Below are 20,827 nucleotides of genomic sequence, written 5' to 3' on the forward strand. Positions count from 1 at the left end.
AAGACTTTGGATTTTTAAGTAATTCTCAACAACCTCTCTCTCCCTCTTTCTAAATATATATATATATATGTAGAGGGGTGGGGGGAAGAGAAAGAGAAAGACTCTCCTTAAAATGTGTATTTGTAACTTTAAAGAATTGCATAATGTACTGAAAATGATGGAGGAATATGCCAACCCATACCTTTTCCAGGCAGTTCTTTAAAACCAAGGCTGTAACTGTTCCTAATGACTTCTTTTTTTTCTACCAAAAATGTTGTTGGTATGAGCTTGTGTGGTTCTGGCTGTGCTCTCAATGGGAGTTTTCTAATTAGCCTTGATCAAATCAGCCTTGATGGGTAAAAGGCCAAGACCACCATCTTTGACTTTCACAAGTCCATTTTTTATTTCAGCCTCTTTTTAATTCCAAAGTTAAGTCCAGCTGCATTCAAACGCTCTCTTAAGGTCTAAAGTTTCATTTTTACAGACTCCGTCGCTTTCGATTTAGAAGATTTTTGAACAATGATTTGTTTTCTGTGTACTTATATAAAAGTAATGATCCGAAACCTTTATAATATTTAACAAATTAGTTTCCTAAACTCTTGGAAAATGTCGGTACTGTATGGTTATAATGTATATTTTTAAACTTGGCAACTTTAAACCATTGAAAGCTAATAAGAAATGTCAAGAATACCTGCAATTGGGGAATTTTGTATACATTCACTGAAACGATTCAGTGTACGATAAATGTGAAATTTTTCTAAAATACCATATAAATGGTTTTGCACAAAAATGTCTAACCAAAATTAAGGACAGCTTTACTCATGTTACTAAAGCCAACATAAGTAGAAAGGAAAGGTTTTGTCAAATTTTTCTCCTTTACAAGATCTTTGACGGTACAATTTTTTGGTGGTTTGAGATGTGTGAAATGTGACATCTGTCATTGAGAATGGATTAGGGGCACTGCTGACATGGATCAGATAATAAACCGGGTCAGTCAAGAAGATATTCCTTGTAATGTTACCTCCTTGTAGGATTGACATACTGGTCCCTCTGTGTGAAGGAGTTTCTAAACATTAATTGTTGTCAACTGTATAGTTTAATTTGCAAAATTAAAAAATATTGAAAACTCTTTTCTATTTCCTAAAAGAAAATAAAAAGAAAAAAAGAAAACCATATTTAAACCAAATTTCTCTTTAAGTGAAAAAAAAAAATAGTCAAACAACTTTGTATTTCACTTCTCAAAGCTTGGCAGTTTTCCTGTATTGCTCTGTCAGGAGCCCTGTCTTTTCATTCGGCTTCATTTCTGATTACGGATTATTCATTTATGGATGGGCAGCTGTAGAAACTTGCTTCTTGCATATGCAAATCAAACATGGTAATGTTTATCATAAGGAGATTTTGTGGCAGCTGGAAAGGGGTTGTGGCAACATGTTCTTGATTTCAATTGTATCTTCTACAAATAGAATTGGCCTGCTCACTTCACCTTCAGTGGATTTTTTTTTTTTTTGCCATTTACCTTTTGGACTAGACACTGCTCACTAAGCAAGCTGTTCGATTCACTTACAGATCATGATTTTGGAAGGAGCTGGCAGAATGAGTATCAATTCCAGCAGCAACCTACTCCACCAGCAGCCTTCCTGGACAGACGGATATTCCACATGCAATGGTAGGAGGAATTCAACAGCTCTGAGCTATGCCTTTTTTTTTAGGGGGGGGAGGATAGGGAGGATAGAGGGGACAGGAGGATGATCGGGGTGGAAGAGACTGCTATACCTTTAAATATGCGCAAGTATTATTTTTCAGTGATACTAATTTACTGGAGTTTCACTTCTGGTAGGAAAATTTATATTTGTTACTTTATTTGTAAAAGCTGAACCTGCAACACTGAAGTTTCTGAATATGACCAGTTAATGGTTCATTTCATTACTGCTCCTTTTTTTAAAGATGAATGTAGAGATGATGAAAGTGCCAAAAGTTCCCTCTCCTCAGTCCAGATTTTTTTCTCTTATATTTACCCCTCATGCCCTCTCTGAACCAACATTACTTTTCAGTACTAATCATCCCTCCGGCTTTGCAGGGGAGTAGTCTTTTTGCTCCCTTACAGTATTTACTTTTTCAGCTCAAATTACTAGATAGCTATCTGATTAGACTGGCATTAGGGCACTAGATAGCTTGTGATCTGAGAACTTCTTTGTTATGCACAGAACCATCTCTTTAATCCCATATATGCCTTCTAATGCCTAACAGCTAGTGATGACTTTTGCACCTAAATTAACTTACAAGGTGTGACTCGGGGTGAAATTTATTTTACTGTTTTTTTTCAATATATCTATACAGATATATATTCTCAGTATGAAAATATAGACATAGACATATAGATCAATATACAGTATTTGACATAATTTTTAAATTATTTTCATCATTCAAAATAGTGTTTTTCAATCGATAGGTAAACCTTAAAATCCAAGCAAACACATACTGCAGTTGTCCTTCTGAACCACAGGAAGCTACAACAAAACTTACAATGAAAGTTCCCATTCAGTGAAACACTTGTTGTTTTTTTTTTTTTTTAAATGTGTAATTTCTAAATACCCAGGAATACGTAAGTGTATGCTTATTAAATGTACCAGCCTGCCTGTAACAGGTTCATAGAAAAAGTCCTGAGTTTCAGTTTGCACTGGATTTTGTGAAGGTGATGGGTTCATGTTCAGGGATCTCAGTGTGTAGTGAATCCCAGACCCGAGTGAATTCTCAGAATTGACATGTGTTTTAGAGTCACAGGAAACTGAACACACCGGCCTGTACAGTCCTTTTACCAAGCTACTTCTTCCTCTCACTAAAGACCCTCCACTTACATTAGGAGTCTAGAGGCCTCTGAAAGTGATGGGAATAAAATCAACCTCCTTTTCAGGGAATATTTGTTGGCTCCTTCAAATCTTTATTCTCTGACATATCAGAGTCTTAATCATTTCTGCACTCATTTCCCAAATCCTTCAATAGCAGGATGAGCAACAGTCTTGCAAACTCTCTCTAAGCTACTGACGCAGACCTTGTTGGCCAATGTTGGAACCTAAGCAACTCTGAGGGTTTTTATGTTCACACATGAGCTAGCACTATTCACTGTATCTCAACCGAAGAGTCCCGAGGTCTCCCTGAGGTGAAGTGATTTCCTAAAACATGCCAGTTCTGTTGCTTGTGGTCTTCTAGCCATACCCTCTGTTGTCGGTATTTCTCAGAGCTATGTGAGTGATCTTCTTGGAGGAGACTGTGAAGGAACAGATCAGTGCCGCAAAGAGAAGATGTCCTGGAGTGGGGCTACTGCAGAGCTAGGCCACGGCAGTCTTTCTTTTTCCCATAATTCAGCCACCTCTGCAATTTGTCATTCCCTCATCCTTAAATGCACCTTCTTGCTCTTGTGAGCATTTTATCATGCTGCTGTCTCTGCCTGGCATACTCTACTGTCCTCGTTTCCCAAAGAATAAATTGCACTGAACTCCTTTTGCCAACCCTTCTGTGAGGCCAGATCAAGGCAGTCCTGCCTTTGTATATCTTACATCTTATCTTATCTTATGTAATTATCCTGTCCCTACATACTTTTTCTTTCATTTGAACACATAAATTATTGTCATGCAGCGACATACAACTGAGCAGTTTGAAAGATAGGCTAAGAAAAGATTCAGACATCCTAAAAAGAAAATTAGGCTGTTCCCTTAATTAAAAATGAGTTTTGCAATTATATTCAGAAATCATCTTACCTGACTACAAAGATAACATGCATTTGTTAGAAGTCCGGCTCTGCCATGAAGCTGCAAGCCATACTGATAGATTTGTACTTTGGAACAATATAAGAGTGCCTTGTTATTTTACTGTTCTTTGGCTGAAACACACAGTTCATATTCAGTCCTTGTACAAACAAAATTTCCACTGTACCTTATGTAGATTTTAGAAGTTTTTTTCTTCATTTTTTGATGCACTAAAACACTTTTCCTACACACAGATCAACACACCTTTGTGACAGTACTTCTGCAAGGTATCATACACTGAAGAAATAAATACTGGTGTATTTAGCCAACATTATTAAATTCTTTCCTACTCACTCAACTTCTCAAGAGAGGTGTAAAGTAATAATTCCCACTTTAAATTGGAAAACTGAGACCAAAAACAAATTTAATTAATTTTTCCAGTAATAGCTACTGAGCTAGTGTTAAGGACTGAAAAAAGAATCTAAATCTATGGACTTCCAGGGCATGAAATTTAGTTGTATACCTTTCCCATCTTCAGCATAATCCCATGATGCTAACAGAGATGTTTAATACCCGTTTTCTTTTCCAGTGTCCAGCAGTTTCTATGGAACCCAGTGGCACGAAATACACCCGCAGTACTGGACCAAGTTTCAGGTCTGGGAGTGGTTGCAGCATCTCCTTGATACCAACCAACTGGATGCCAACTGCATACCCTTCCAAGAATTTGATATCAACGGGGAACATCTGTGCAGCATGAGTCTGCAGGAATTCACTCAGGCAGCTGGGACAGCAGGGCAGCTGCTCTACAGCAACCTTCAGCACCTAAAATGGAATGGTAAATAGATGTTAGGCTACACGGGGACAGAGATGCACGTACAGTTGTCTGAATTCTGGGATCTTCAGAAGCCTCTTATGTTATCCTGAAGCCTACCTGGCAAAACTCATTTGCTGTGTTTGCTATACTGCTTATACCTAGTTGACTCTATTACTATATCACTTTTACGTGACATAAGGCAGAAGGACCAGGGGAAAGGGTATGTACCCCACACCAAAATTAGCTCTCTGGCTCAACTGAAGCAGTTCGTGCTTGGAGCTGTATCTTTGATTCTTCCGTGCTCACTCTCATACAGCTTTCATATCTGCTGTATGCTTTCTTGCAGGTCAGTGTGGAAGTGACATGTACCAACCACATAATGTCATTGTCAAGACAGAACAAACAGGTGAGTAGCTGTTGTATAGTGGCAAAAAGGGGAACTTATCCATTTCAGTAAAATCAAAACAGGTTTAATTGCAGTGGAAAGTGTTTCATGCAGAATAAAAGAAGTAACACAAATATCAGTCAATGTCCACTTGTTGAAGCTTCAATAGTATCACCATATCTTTGCATGTGGCCACTTTTCTAGACTTCTACAATATCAGCAGTCTATAGTAATGTTCAGAGTTAGTACAGTTTGCAGTAGTCAGCAAACACAGCTGTATAGATAACTTCATTATTTGCTTCATTCAGCAGATTTCAAAACAATTCTTATCACAGTATTGTCGTGTTTGTTTGTTTGTTTGTTTAAAGAGAAAAAATATTTGTTGTGATGTTAATGCTTTGAAACATGAAGAAATTTCCAAACCAAACAATTCTGAGTAAAAAAAATGTTACATTTCAATTTCTTCGAGTTTCAGTGACACTGAAATTCAGGTAGTATTTTAGTTTGACCAAGTCTTTGACCAATTTTTCACATGGCAGTCTCTTTTCCGGTGTGTTCATAGATAGATCTGTTTCCTGCCAGGACTTTGCTTCACCAAGAAAAGAGCTTCAGCTTGGCACAGTGCTCTTTGGGCACAATTATTTTGCCAGTTCCTTTCTGAGAACACCCCTGTCCATATCTGAACACTCCCTGTCCCACTGGTCCCAGCCTCATTGTGTGTGGATGTGTTCATGAGCTGTGTTTTAATACCTCCTGGGGGAACAAATACAGATTGTAGCATGTGAGGACTGCAACAAATACTGCCAGCCAATACATTTAGGTAATCCACAGGAGCCCAGCCTCTCCAGTCAGGGACACTTCACCTTCTCCTTGCAGCGAGCAAGCACTGCAATCTGCAGCCCCCTCCCTGCCTATGCCCATGTGGTATGGTTGGCGTGCATGCAGCAGCCTTGATGCTTTCCATATAAGAAAAATATAGTAATCCTTTAAGTCCTGATTTATGAGATCCTGGTATAATGTTAGTCTCCCTTCACACTAGAGATATACAGGGCTGAGCAAAGTACCTCTGCTGCACGTCCTGGAAAGGTCAAAGCCCAGGACTGACTCGTTGTGCCGTCTGCCGTGCCTGGTGGTGGGGCAGTGTGGACTGGTGTGGACAGGGCTGGCAGTTTAGAGGGGAAGCCTGCCACTTGGGTACTAAAAAAGGCTGAAACGTGAAGACAAGCTGTTTGCCCATGTTCCGGCTGGCTAAGGCCTGTTTTCAGAGGCAACATTGGGCAGATCAGGTGTCCAAACAAGCAAAGGGTGTGTGCTATTGTAGGAACACAAGCTCTGGGTGCCCAAACATGCAGCTATTACTTAGCATGCCTGCTAAATTCCTATGTCATAAGTGGTAACTCAGCCAACCATGATGATTTAGCTATAACTCTTTTTTTTTTTTTTTAATTTCATGTATATGAACATGAAAAGAAGAAGTAAACCCCAGATTTGAACGTTACATTTCATCCTTTCTGAATCTGGACTTAAAAGAAAAAGAACTTTTTTAAGTTTCTAACCTCAAAAATGCACTGTAAAAAATACTAATTTCCTGCTCACTATACAGGTTATAAAGACAATACTTCTGTTCTGTTTATATTGATCCATCTGACCAGAAGGTCAATAAAAAGTATTCCTCTTTAATCATAAAGGTGGCTTTTAGGTTAAGGATGGGGACTTGACATGCCTGAAATAAAATGGCCCTACATCTAGGATTATGCTTTGATGTTTCTGACTATGTGCTTACACATGAAGCTCTGTCTCAGAGGGGACTTTCGAGTTCTACAATTATAGAAATAAATAGTCATTACAAGCATTCTCCTGTTCTACTAGATATTTGGGAGCACTTTCATTTCCATGACACCAAAGCACTGTCATAATCACCAGGGGCTGAGACTTCAGGACTGGATTGGGTAGAATTACAGTTGATCTGGCATAGGAAAATTCCTTCAAGGGCAGGCATAAATGATATCTTAGCCAGGAAAAGGAAAAGCCTGCTGCATTATTATTAAAAGTCAGCACTTTGTGTAAGTATATTTGCCTGAGTATGCAAAACCCTATCCATAACTTGAGTGAAAGGAAACAATTTCCCACTTAGCCCCTTCACTTCTCAGTTCCCTTCGCTATTCTTTTTTTTTTTTTTTTTCTCTTACATTTTTCACCCTTCTGTCTGTCAGTGCTCAAATTTACCCCTACGCTGAAAGACGTTCTTTTAGAGATGTGATTTTCCTTGTTGTCCTTTACCTTCAGATCCATCGTTAATGGTGTCCTGGAAAGAAGAGAATTACCTGTATGACAGTGGCTATGGTAGCACAGTAGGTAACTAACATCACAGTACTTCATGCATTTCTGAGGCAACTTTACTGTTGTCAGAAGATATTACTTTAAATGTCTTCTTTTTAATTCCCAGAGCTATTGGACAGTAAAACATTCTGTCGTGCTCAGATCTCCATGACGACACCTAGTCACCAGCCTCCTGGTAAGGAACTTGTAATTATATCGTTGTTTGTCGCTTGTCCCAGAGCTACCGACGTATAATAGTTTCCGTGGTCTTCTGTTGCAGGATTGAATCTGAGCCTCCAGTCATTTTATACCAAGCAGTACTGATTCTGACAACTCTTTTAGCTCTCATTATTACAATAGTTGCTTTAAAGAAGTGCTTCTGTCTTCCCTCTCTCAAGACAAAGAAGATCAAACAATCTTCAACCTCCATATATCTTTTAAAGTGACTGAGTCAAAGGGGAAGATGTTAGTATCAGAGAGACAAGATGTTCCAGCTCAGTCACGCTTTTCCGTGGGGTAGCTGAATAAGGGCAAATACAAGTCATATTCACCCCGGGAGTGGCTGCAGTTGCCTACGGAGCTGGGGATGCATGTCGAGTAGGTGACCAGGTTCGGAGCCAGGTTGAGGGGCAGCCCATGGGCACAGCAGAGCAGGCACAGAGCAGCCTACCCACCTGCACCAGCAGAAGGGCTTCCCGATAGCTCCCAGCTCAACCTGTTTCTGCTGAGAACAGCTTCGTGCCTGTCCCCGGGCAGACACCGTGTGCTGTTTTCATCCCTCCACAGTGCTCCCACGAGGCCACAGCGGAGATACAATCTGCCTGCTAAAGGGCAAGGGAAAGAGCAAACCCATTTGATGTAGTGCCCAGTGAAAGCGCGGGCAGGGCACACGCGTCGGGGTGCTCTGCAGGCGATGTCCTGGGGCAGGCAGTGGGGATGGAGGTGAGTGAGGGAGGCAGTAGGAAAAGAGGGAAGCGGAGATCGTGGGGGAGTGAGAACAGGGCGAGGAAAGGCAAGTCCCTCTTAGGAGGCATTCGAGCACATAGTCCTGGAGGATAAAGTAGTGGAAATCACAGGACGGTGAGGAGGGAGAGCGTGCAGCTGAGGATGCAGCCTCGCAGGCACTGCCTCTGCAAGGCACCGCGGGCTGCATGCAGGCAGCAGGGGCAGCCCCTGTGCCTGTGTGTTCGCTGTGTCCTGGCCTCCCAGCACAGCCAGGCCTGCCATGGGGACATACAGTTTAAACTAATGCACTTGGCAATAAATAAAACCAAAGAGAGAAAACTTAACCTGAAAAAGAAAACCACCAAGCCTTACAAAGAAAAAAAGAAAAAAAAAATCAACCCCCCAAAAAAAACCACTCTGTTTGTTTTCTCCATCGCCTCCACCCACTCTCATAAGATGGCTGCCAGGATTTCGGAGCTCTCTGGCGGGACTGGGGACCTGTCAAGCTCCTGGCGCAGAGTGTTTACCCGCTGACTGCTTGAGCCTAAAGCTAGGGTGGCACGCCAAGGGCACAGCCTCCTGTAAAAACTAAATTTGTATATCCCGTAAAGAAATGGCTCATTCCTGAATCATATGCAAATACCCTGCAACCTTTTGTCACAAGTTTTGCAAGACAGCTTTGTTGAAACTGCATCGTAACTCTTTTCATCTGTCAGGCCTCGGCCTCCTAACATGGCATGTTTGAAACCGGTCTCCATGTAAGAGCGGAGGCAGAGCAGGAGGCTATTTACACAGCTGAAATCCAGAATAAATCACCAGCAAGGCAGAAGGCAGCTGAATTTCCAAGAATAAATCTCCGGCTAAACAGAGCATAACAAACATTCGCGAGTGAACTGTGGGATCTTAAAATGAGAAGTATTTAAATAAGAGGGCAAATAAAGAGCCTGGTCCTGCTGTCCTCACTGGGAGTTCCCACAGGCTTTTAATAACATCGGGGGAATCGTAATCTGAGGAAAGGCAGTGAAATAAGCCTCATTTTACTTTTTCCCCCCAAGCTGAGTGAGGCTCAGGCTGGTTCCTGCTCTTTGAGAGTGGGAAGGCAAAATGACTCAGAGCGCATTTGCTGCGAGGGGGTCAAGGACCGTAATTATGTCAGGCTCAGAACAGCGGAGGTTAGACTTATCCTCTCTGACCTGCTCAGTTTATGTATCCAGTTATGTATGAATAAAGCGAGTGTGTGAATAGCTTTGCATCTACCTTTTCACATGCAGTTATTGCAGTTGCTTGTGCAAATCCGACAAGTTTCTATGCAAATGAATATTTCCTGTGAGTCATTTGCACATGCAAATGCCCGGTTTCCATGAAAAGTATGATAATCGTGCATTCATAGAAGCTGGGAAAACATGCGTGGGACCTTAAGCTTTGCTTTATGGAATTCGGGCACGAAGCACGCCGAAAAGCAAACACAGGAGGGGCTCCCTCTTGGGATGATCCCACAGGATCAGGTGAAAGCTCTTTGTGAGCGGCGACGGCAGTCAGGCTGTGGCAGATCAAGGCCGGGAGGGTTGAACGTGCGGGGTGCCAGGCGGATGACAGCGAGGAACAGGCGGAACTTTTCTTTTTCTTCGTTTCTGAAGAAACACTTGTGCCAGAAATCTGATTCCTCCTCGGGCTGGCTGCAGGTGATAAAGTACCATCGATGAGAAATGGCTTGTTTCTGTGGCTCGGAGCCACGGAACAATATATGCACGTCCAGCTGCCAAAACCTCCTACCAGCGCAGACCCGCTCCCCCCCTTCTCCCCCCCAGACACCCGCGCTTTGCCAGGTCATTATGCTTTAGTCAGGTGGGTGTTCTGTGCACTGGTACCGGCGCATACATTTCGCATTAGATCATCTCGTCAGAAACAAATAAGCCCCCAAAGATACATGCTTCTGCAAAGACTGAGACATAATGGGACAATTCAGGATTCCTTTTATAGACGTGATCCTCTTATTTTTCTCTCTCTCACACATAGCATGGGGTGAGGTATTTGTTAATCTAATTTAGGTTTCAAAAGCCAAATGTTTACCTCTGCATTCATTCTTTATTCATCAATGGTCTCTTTGTGAAGTGTGCTGATTACCATACAGTACAGAAAACAACACTCCCCCCCTTTCCTCCTCCCTTAGATTGCCTTCTGAAAAGTGATTATCTTTAAAAGAGATATTCATTCTTTTTTGTGGTTTTATTTCTTTCAACCTGCTAGTCAATGGAAAACCTTTAATCAAATTTACAAATAGGCTTCATTTTCCTTCTCTGCAGATTCTTCAGATGTGAAAAAAACACAAGATCATACCCCAAAGTCCCACACCAAGAAGCACAGTAAGTCCATGGTTATAATGGTTATAATGTCCATAGTCATAAATGTTGTTTGATTGAAGGAAAAAAAAACACATTAAGAGTAAATCCCCTTTGGGAGGGAAAAGGAAGCATTCTGAGTTCATTTTGAAAGCAGAACTGGTTAGATGGTTACTGTGATTGAATCCTTCAAGGATCTGACTGTTGCTGGTGCTGTTTGCTTACATTATTTTTGACACAGTAATGTTGCAGTGTTCAAAATGTTTTTATCAGTGAGGGCTTACGGGGAAACAACCAGAGTTCAGTTTCCTCTGCACTGTGTTGAGCTGGGCTGGTGAAAAGGAGTAAAAAAAATATGGAGCAGTGCCAGAGACCCCGTTCAGCATCTCCTCCCAGAGTTTCTCATGCACAGCATCACAAGCAAACACATGCCCCCTCCCACAATTCCTGCCACCTGTTCTTCTGTTATGGCAGTCTTCCCATTCGCCTCATCCTCTTTTAATGCTAGTTTTGATTCAACCTCAATCTGAAGACAGATTAACATAGTTGTGATTTCTGTACACAGTTCTGTTAATGCGTTTTACTGGGATTTTTATGCTGAAAATATCTTGTGTATGTCTCTTGCATCCTGTTTTTCTGTATTTATAATAGAACACGTTAATGTTGGTCCTCTGCTGTGTGTTGCAGTATTCAATTTCATTCTGTTTCAGTGCAGTCTCCAGATTCTGTCTCCTCGTGACTCCTCTTCTTACCCTGCTCTGTGACTTTGCCCATTCAGAACGCCTGAACTTTTATCTGCATGCAGGCTTTTTGTTTTGTGCGTTTGTTTGTTTATCAGGGTTGCTAATGAAAGGATTAGATAGGACTGTTCCAAAGACAGCCCTGAGAAGAACCCCTTGACAGCCTTGGCATGCACAGAAGGTCACCTTGCCATGTAGAGCTAATCCCCTACATTTCCAGTTTCTTCGGTGGTGCTTCATATCACAATCTATCATGTATATTGTTGATGTCCAGATAGACTAGATCCACCACATTTTGTTGGTTCTACAAAACAATTACCGTTCCAAAGAAAAACACGGGATTAGTTGACTGAACTCTACCCATGTTAGCCTGTAAACCAGTTTCTGTTTACTGTCAAATCTTTGACGAGGTTGTCTCTTTCTAAATTTGGTCTAAACCTTTGCATGGGTTGAAGGCAGACCAAAGGACTGCTATTTTTCTGGTCCATGTAGTCACCGTGTTTGTTATTCTTCATTCATAAACTACAATGTCTCACTAATTGGATTTATTTAATTCTTCTTTTTGACGTGGGCTTTCTAGTGCCATCTCTACGATACTGTGGGGTAGATTTGTGCTTAACCTGGGAGGCCTACGTATTGAATTTGGAAATCTTTTTGTCTTTTCTGCTATTGCAGTCGAACTTTATTATGCTGTTTTCCCATACAATTTTGGCTAGCTAGTTTTGTCACTATCCCTCTAACCACTGTAAACTTTCTTACTACTTGAAGTCTATGTAAGATACTTGACACCAAATACTTGTTGATGTGGAACAGCATTTAATTTCCTTTGCCTTCTCCCTGTCTGTTTTAAATGCCTGGAGCTTCAGTGCCCACTTTACAGTTATCCTGGCTCTTTTCACGTACTGCGTGACAATAGCAGGTTACATGCCATGCTGTAGAAGAATATCAGCAAAATGGGCAAGCAAGATGAGGGGAAGACTTAAATGTGTTCTCTTCAGGGCATAAGCAGTGCAAAGGCAGGAGGAAGCGGTGGGTGGTTTGTATTTTGCTTCCCCTGGTTGCTGGGGCTTCCATCCTCCTGCCTGCCATGGGGCTCAGACCGCCAAAAGCTGACATTTACCTCCAGCCTCAGTGTAAAGGCTGTCAGCGTTACTACCTGTATATCTCTGAGGTGGTGATCCTGTGCTCCAGGAGATATGGCCTGTCCCCACCGCGTGGTCATTGTCTGTAGATGACATGCTGTGATTAAATGGCATGAGGAAGACCATAGCCTGGAGAGCTCCTTAAAATCCTTCCTCCTGTCCCCTTCCTCTTTCAGACCCTCGAGGAACTCATCTCTGGGAATTTATTCGAGATATTCTTCTCAATCCTGAGAAAAACCCAGGATTAATCAAGTGGGAAGACCGGTCAGAAGGCGTCTTCAGATTTTTAAAATCCGAAGCTGTGGCTCAGCTCTGGGGGAAGAAGAAAAACAACAGCAGCATGACTTATGAGAAACTCAGCCGGGCTATGAGGTGAGCTGAGAAGATGCCATAGAAAGCTGGGGCACGTAAAGAAACTACCTGAAGGGAGAAGCTGTTTGACTTTTTAAATTGAATTGTAATTTGTTTTTGCAACAACCAAGTCTCTCCCACTAATTTACAGTTTGTAACAACATTACATTCTTCTTTGTCTTCTCTTTCTCCTCCTTTTTCTGTATACTATAGTAGATATATAATATTTACAATATATTTTATAAATATATTTTCTTTTTCTGTCCACACAAATAACCAATAAAAGTAGTTGACCATAGGAAGGAAATATGGCTATAGTAAGCTGAAGTTCACATATGACTGAACTGGGAATGCTTAAATTGCAGAGAGCTTGTTTTTTTGTTCTTGTTTTTGTTTTCAGCAGTTTATAACTTAGGCATCCCCCTACCTATTATCTTAAAATTGGTTTACAAATCCTCTGTTAGGATTTTCTTTGTCTTTTGCTTTAACATTTTCAGAATTCCCCATAATCTATGGATGTTCAAAATGTATTTTAAAATGGAAGCTTAGATTCTTTCCTAGTCTGTTGTCAGGTGCTGGTTTATTTAGATTTAAAAAAAAAAAAAAAAAAAGAAAGAAATCTCATGAGAGTGTGTAATAAATACAGCAATACTTTATACTTTGAAAAAGGTGAAATTCAAATTAATAAGATAACGTAAAGTAAAAATAATAAAAAGAAGGCACAATGATTTTTTCTTCCCTAACTTTCAGAGAGATTAATCATAGGTGTAATTTATATCAAAAGAAAACAAAGACTTTTCAGATAGCTTTGGAATTCCCAATTTGACAGTGGTCTTCAGGAACTTTAAAATAATTTAGTCTTAAATCTTTTTTATGCTTTTCTTTTAACAGATATTATTATAAAAGAGAAATCTTGGAGCGTGTGGATGGTCGCAGATTAGTATATAAATTTGGAAAGAATGCCCGCGGCTGGAGAGAAAATGAGAATTAAATATGTCAAGAAATAACATTTGAAACACCTGGATGTAAATATTCAAAGACTATTTTCTTATATTTATGTACCAAACGGGGGTGAAAAAACAATTCTACTTCTGTCGGGAAGAAGGAACATTATCATTATTGGTGTTAAAATTATTTTATTTGAAGTATGTCCTGTATGGGGAAAAAATGTACACAGTTTTCTGTGATATAAGATAACATTATAGAATTATGATTATTTTTCCCTTCTTGTGAAGTTTTTCTCTTTTTTTTTTTTTTTTGTTAAATCATACAGGCATAATGTGATTTATGACAATGCTGTGAGTCACGCAAAGAAAGGGAAGGAGCAAAATACTAGGGCATTTAGGGAGTACGAAAATCCACTTTGGAAGGCAACTGTAAGTGGAGGAAACAGTAAAGCATCTCTGAGCCAAGTAGTCTTGTTCCATAATCAGCTGGTTTATAGCTTTCATTGGCCATTATCACTTGTTCCTTCCCTCCTCCAATTTCTGAGTGTTTTAATACTTTGCTGGCTTCCAGTTGCTTTTGTTAAATCAGACGGTGGGTTCCCTTTCAGCTAGCTTATCCCAGCCACAGAGGGCAGTGGCTCTGCAACGTGGCTGTGAGCATCTATTTGAAGAACCCATACTACCTCCACCACTGGGACCTTCTTTTGTAGGCAGAAGTTTAGGACCTGACCTTGCCTGGTACTGAGTATCCTCCCTAACCTCCAAAGGGCATTCAGCTCCTTCCAGGAAAAGGGCTATTTGTTTTTAACCGACATCTTTGAGGTGAACTGCAGGAAGAGAGTCAATCTCAGGGACCAAAAGCCATTAAAGGAAGATTGTTTTCTGACTGGGCAAAGTTACCAAAAGGTACCAGTTTCTCAGCTGAAATAATAATATTCCCCTCCCCACATCCCCTTATATTCCTAATTAAATCAATCAAATCCATGCCACATAAAGCAGTGAGGAGGTGGTCAAGCAGAACATATATTAATCCCATGGCACAAGGGAGAAGTCTCCCCAATTCCTACAAATCATATGGTCCTCCTGGCAGGTCAAGTCTCATTTGGATACTTATTTTCAAAAAACACTTGAAAAATGCGAAGCTCCATTGCATGTAAAATATGAGTTTTCTTTGCTTTTCTCACGTCTAACTCTTTGCATTTGTATTTGTGTGATTTGCTTGGAATTCTTAGTTGCAGAAAAACCCACCAGCATAAAGACACTGAGACCTTCAGATCTGGGTCAGTGTTTTGGGCTCGTCTCTAGCAGTGCTATACGGAGACAACATTCATTGGCAGCTTTTTCTTTCTCCAAGACACAAATGCTTCCTGCTGGCACCAAGCACAGGCAGAACACAGGGAAATAAAAACTAGAGGAGGCAGCACTTCACCAGGTCACTGAGTACGTGAGATGTGGGAGTTGAGAAACAGGATTTTCTTGGTGATGTTAACAGAGGTGAAACCAAGATTGATTCCAATTCTCTTTCAGGGATGGGGAATTTGGAAAGCAATGTCAATTTGGGGGCTGAGAAGACCAGGAAAAAAAAAATTAAATCCACCCAATATCCATTTCCTCGGGCATCCCCTGGATTTGAATCCAAATTAGCTTGAAATGTAGCAAGGTGCAGCCGGAGGTTGTAGGCTATTCCATTTTTTGTTTGTCTTAAAAGCAAATAGAGATGAAACCAAGAGACAAGAGAAGTATCAATATAAAGGGCATCAAGTGTGCTTAGCAACAATTTGTAGGCAAACATGACAGCCTAACTTGTTATCTACACATGTAGGGCATGTCAAACAATAACACCACCTCCTACACTGTGTATGCCAAAGCTGTCACCATCAATTACCTGTACATGACAATTTTTACTTTTCATAACCTGGGTGGAGAGAGGTTTGTCTTATTTACAAATCAAGTAATAAACCTCTGTACTTCAAAGCATTTTTTTTTTCTCTCAGTGTATCTCTCTCTCCTTTTTTTTTTTTTTTCTTTTCTTTTGGACTGACTGTGCTAGCTTTGCTTGCTTTTGTGCAACTCACTAATTTCCTTTTTTTCAGCTTGATTGGCTACATTCCACTCCATTTACTATCTTTTTGTAGTTCATATAACAAGAACCAGGCCACCAGATGAAGCACCTTCACTTTGCTCCAAAGACCATTCCTTCCCCCAATCCTGCAGTTATTTGCAGCCCTTTGCTCCATGCACTTCACCCCCACACACTCCAATCCACACCTTGGGTGAAAAATCTGAAATCAGTGGCACCATCACAAATCCATTGGCACCCAGATTTTACCCTTTCTTGCTCTGGAAGCAAAGAGAAGTAGTTGTTGGCAGTAGCAATACTGTTGGACTTAGGTTAATGCACATCTTACAGCAACTGATTATAATACCTTCATAAAACTGCTTTATACCAGAACTCTCAACAAAGTTCCTGGGAAATAAAATGAACTTGTGATATAGACATGTCACCCTTTTGTTACTGAGCAGCAGCTAAACCTGCTTGTAAAGGCTTTGAATATATAATGCTTAGTTTAAAAGCCCACTGTATAAATCCAGAAAACGATTTACGCTGGGGTGCACTATAAATGCCAGTCTTTCACTGTCATATCTTTCAGCAAGTAGAAATCGTGAAAGTTTATATTCCCATTCTGCGGAACTTTTCAGACTAGGCACTTGTCATTCAGCATTACAATAGCACAAAAAGTTGGAATAGAAACCAGCCAACATTTACTCTGTTTCACAAATATATTAACCATCGCCTAAGACAAACACAAAGGACTGTTCAAATCTACAGTTCTTGCCAAGGACAGATGAAAACAACCAAAGGGAATCTTTTTACCAGGTCTAAGCAAATGGAGAAAATGAAGAGATGAATGTTTATGTAAATTACTATTTAAACAAAAAGCATTTCTGATTGCTCTTTTATTTTGTATTTCAGAAGCTGAGCAATCATATTTTTAGATGTATCCTTTAAGTTAGCAGCTGCTGAACTGGTAGCACCATGTGTATAGATTTTTATTGTACCATAATTTTTCATATGTATAAAGCTCTAGATAGGAAAGTATATTATATTTATATAGTTACATTGAAATCACGATGTCAGAGGTGTTGGCATGAGCACCCTCAAACTATATTTTCTGCACAAAGTTAGAGCAACTTACTCTGAAAACATCCTGAAAAACTGTATGTAGGCTGGTGAACTACAGAGACATTAAAATGTTTAGTTACATTTTCGTCTTTCTTTCTGCAGCAAATTGCATAATTCCTGCTTGCTTCTCACAGCATCCTCAATGTACATGTGTGGAAAAGAAAAAAAAACGCATTAGATATTTCACTATTGGCATTATAAATCTCAGCTTGGAGACTATGTATCACAGAATGGTTCTAAAGACTGTTTCTATTTTTGTGGATATGATATAAATTCAAATAAACAACTCGACAAATTTTCTGGTGAATGTTTATCTTTGCTTTTTTACATCTTGAGATTGGAATTGTGACTACATTGAATTGCTTTGATATTGGAGAATATTTAAGTATTTGAGGAAGGAATAATGTAACTACTACAAAATCCAATAGATTAAATTTACTTTATCTGCTACATAGCCCTTCTGTTGTGGAGACACTGGATTTCCAAACCTGTTTCGCATCTCATGGGGCTCGCTGGAACACTTGGTGATGTCGGCAGAACTAGACTGCCTTTCTTGTTCGGCCACTGAACTTCACAAAGCTCTTACTTCAGCACTGATTTAACTTCAAGGTATTTTGAAGCGTGCACAAGGGCTAGGCTGATTAAGGATGGCATTACTCACACTGAGCATTTCCTTCACTGAATCAAAGCAGCTAAAATGACAAAATCTTTTCCTTTGTGCTATTTTTCACTAAAGGGATGGCTACAAGAACATTCAACAAACCAAAAGAACATCTCTCTTCTTTGGTCTGCAGTTTGAGAAAGAAGTGGACAACCTTATATTTGAGAGAAAGTCAGTGGGCCCGAACAGCATTTGCACCCTGTGGCAGACTGTGGCTATATCAGAGAAAAAGTTTTATTTTTAAACGCAGGCATAACCACTGTGTTTAGTATGCAGAACCAAGCAAGTTCCCTGAAAGGGCTGTCATAGTTTGAGAACGTAAGAGTCCCGAGCCAGCTTTCAAAAAGAATTGGAACCAGATATCAAGCAAGTTCAGACTGAATTTTAAATAATCACACAGCTGGTTTTCCAGTAAATGGTTGGGCTTTTTGTTTCAAGCAAGCTGAGGCCAATATTTGAGCCAAAGACAAATGAGAATATTGTCTGGAAACATGCAAATAAATGCCTATTTAAAAACAAACAACAAAAAAAGACCCTCTTCTGTGCTTGTGACTTAAAATCAAGCAAAACTGCAGCTTTCAGCCACACTCTAAGGCCATATGAAATAAACATTCAAGGTAAAATTCAATTTGCAAGTCCTATGTAAATTGAGAGTAAGTAAAAGGAGCTCTGGAAACAGACTTTCTTCCAAGCTACATCTAAACACGAGATAAATTTGCGTGCATGTCTGCATCAAGGGTGAGTGAGAATTGGTTCAGGTAAGTGAAATCTGGTACTGCAGACAGATGTGCAATTAAAAGTTACCAATACTAATGGCTTCCAAGCAGTGTCAATGTGATAATTATAATAATTTTAGAGATGGATTATCTATCTGGGTTTGCAGTGCTTGCTCCCCTGCTGACAGAGCTTTGCGCAAGGCGGTCCAAGTCCTGAGTGGCTGTGGAAGAACATAGCTCTGCTCAGCTTTGTGCCAGCCAGGAATTTCCTCCGACAAGCACTCTTGCTGCCTTTCCCCGGTTATTCAGCTCCTTCAGTCACCCAGCACTGTTTCAACATGTGAAGATGTTCGATAAAATGCCAGAAAGATTATAAAAAAAAAAAAAAAGTAAGAGAAAGGCTGAGTGGATGGCCATGTCTTACTGCACCAAACTGTGGAAATGTGGAAATACAAAGGCAGAAAAAACTATCATGACTGACTGAAACCTACAGCTTCCCATCAGAAGTTGGTTGCAAAAATTAAATACAAATTGGTGTTTACAACTCTGTAACTGTAAGGGGAACAAGAAATTAGAACAATATGCCTACATAACCTTGTAAAGCTAAACAAAATGTTTAATTATCAAAGTGAAATAACTGAAAACATTTTTTCATGTTTTTCTTTTTTTTTTTTTTTTTTTTTTTCGCTGAAGAATTTTCCTCCTCAGTCTTCAAAATTGTATAATATTCTCTTTTGCTCTCACCTCCTTTTGAATTTTCAACAATAAGATTTGGTCTTAACACAGGCAATAAGGAGGGAGAGGGGTGATAAGTAATACTGCACCACATATTGCAAAACAAATAGGCAAATTATAGCTTCCTCTTCCTCAGCTATTTGGCTCGTTATTCAGCATACTTACTGTTCCTAGGAAAAGGGTACTTTGTGTGAGGTTTGGGATAAATTTTTGTGTAAATATGAAATGTCAATAAAATGAAAAGGAAAAATGAAATTACTCTTAAGTTTAAAGAACTTTATTTTTTCCGGGGAAGCTCTGATGAATCTACCCCTATCAGTTACTATACTGGGCAATATTTTTTTTCTTGAGACTGTTAACTTGGAAGATAAATTTATTTGAAAAGTGCTGATTATTTCTGTGAGAAATTTTGAACATTCTCAGATGTTTTCATTTTGATGTACCCTTGTATTTTTTCCACGGGAAAAACCTAACAACAAGATATATAATGCAAGAGTATTTTTAATATTCAAAAGCTATGATTGGCAAAGTTTGTTACTGAAAAACAGATTTCCAACATGCCAGGAAAACAAAACAACACAAATCAGGAGAGAATCATTTTTCTTTTTTGGTAATTTTATTTTTCATTTTTAAGAAAAGGTTAAGTAATACCTTTCCTTTTAACATTTTGTTTCTGTCTTTTACATAATAGTCATTACCTCAGAATTGAATCTGATTTAATGAATGGAGTCATCCTTTAAAAAATATTTTGTATTTTCTGTATCCTATGAAGCAGATGAAGAAACTGTTACAGTTTCGGTGAAAGCTAGTGAAACATTTGCACTTATCCAGTGATTCACCCATTTTTGGAAGATCCAAAGATAAACATACATCAGAGTTGTGAGAAACTTTAATCACAGAACTCAAGACTGCATGAAAATTGCATGCAGCATCTGGATCAGGAGCTCTGTATTCAGCCGTCCCTCACCGGAAAGTTTGTTCTGGTCTGAGGTTTTTCTAGGAGAATCTGATTAATGAAACTTTCCGGGTAAAAGTCAGTATGCTGGCAGTCACGACTGCATTTTGTTTAAAGTAATATAGTTCATAGCTTCACAGCAGATCTGGCATAAACAAGTATATATTTTCATTCTAATTAAATTAATTAAGGATCTGTCCCACAAATTTTACATCCTGATGGATCATTGCTGCTACCTTGATTACCACCCTTTTTACCACAGGCCATCTCTTTTCACTGTCATCCCCGACGCACGCTGCTTAATACCTATTTGATGCAGAGTATTTGATGTTCCAAGTGTTCCCTTGAATTCTAAATTAAAAGTGAGAAAATCTGAATGCAAATCTCCAAAATTTCAGCATTGCAATTCTTTTTTCCTCTCACATCTTGCCTAGGGTTGGGGAGACAGGATGGGCCAGAAATGCAGTTTCTCTTCCTAAAGTTGGCCTGCCAGGCCTGCTGAAGAGTAACACAAAATATGTTTTTGCCCTTTGCCTTTACAAACAAGGTTGCTGCATAGGCAACACTTCTTGGCTCCAGGGAATTAGGAAGGCTTCATAAATATTTGTCATCTGGTGTTACAGATTTTATGTATGTCTTGTACTTGTTTTTTTGTTTGTATCTGAGTTTGCAGTTTTACACCACTCTAGATGTTGAGATAGTTTCTTCTTCCAGTGAATTACTTTAAGTGATTTATTGTTTAAATTAATTGATAGCAAAATGAGATTAACAGGTGGACTATTTATTGCAACTATCATTCATTATGAAAGTCACTATTTCCATTGGCAGATGCTTCTTGACTGATCCCAGGTTTCTGCATAAGTGAATGATAT

The 20,827-nt window shown here is 39.6% G+C and overlaps 1 protein-coding gene across 1 annotated transcript in view; it reads left to right on the forward strand.

Annotated features, from left to right (window-relative positions):
• The window catches only part of EHF (ETS homologous factor), a 34,544-nt gene extending 17,378 nt beyond the window's left edge, over positions 1-17,166 (forward strand). The window contains exons 2-9 of the mRNA XM_082761141.1: positions 1,546-1,645; positions 4,312-4,557; positions 4,883-4,942; positions 7,208-7,276; positions 7,368-7,436; positions 10,489-10,548; positions 12,583-12,778; positions 13,649-17,166. Coding sequence (XP_082617267.1) covers positions 1,549-1,645; positions 4,312-4,557; positions 4,883-4,942; positions 7,208-7,276; positions 7,368-7,436; positions 10,489-10,548; positions 12,583-12,778; positions 13,649-13,748 — 897 coding nt within the window. The 5' untranslated portion in view covers positions 1,546-1,548 and the 3' untranslated portion in view covers positions 13,749-17,166. The remainder of the gene's footprint in view (positions 1-1,545; positions 1,646-4,311; positions 4,558-4,882; positions 4,943-7,207; positions 7,277-7,367; positions 7,437-10,488; positions 10,549-12,582; positions 12,779-13,648) is intronic.
• The last annotated feature ends 3,661 nt before the right edge of the window (positions 17,167-20,827 follow it).

The sequence above is a fragment of the Aythya marila genome (assembly GCF_965140915.1).
Source record: "Aythya marila genome assembly, chromosome: 5".
NCBI classification, from domain to species: Eukaryota; Metazoa; Chordata; class Aves; order Anseriformes; family Anatidae; genus Aythya; species Aythya marila.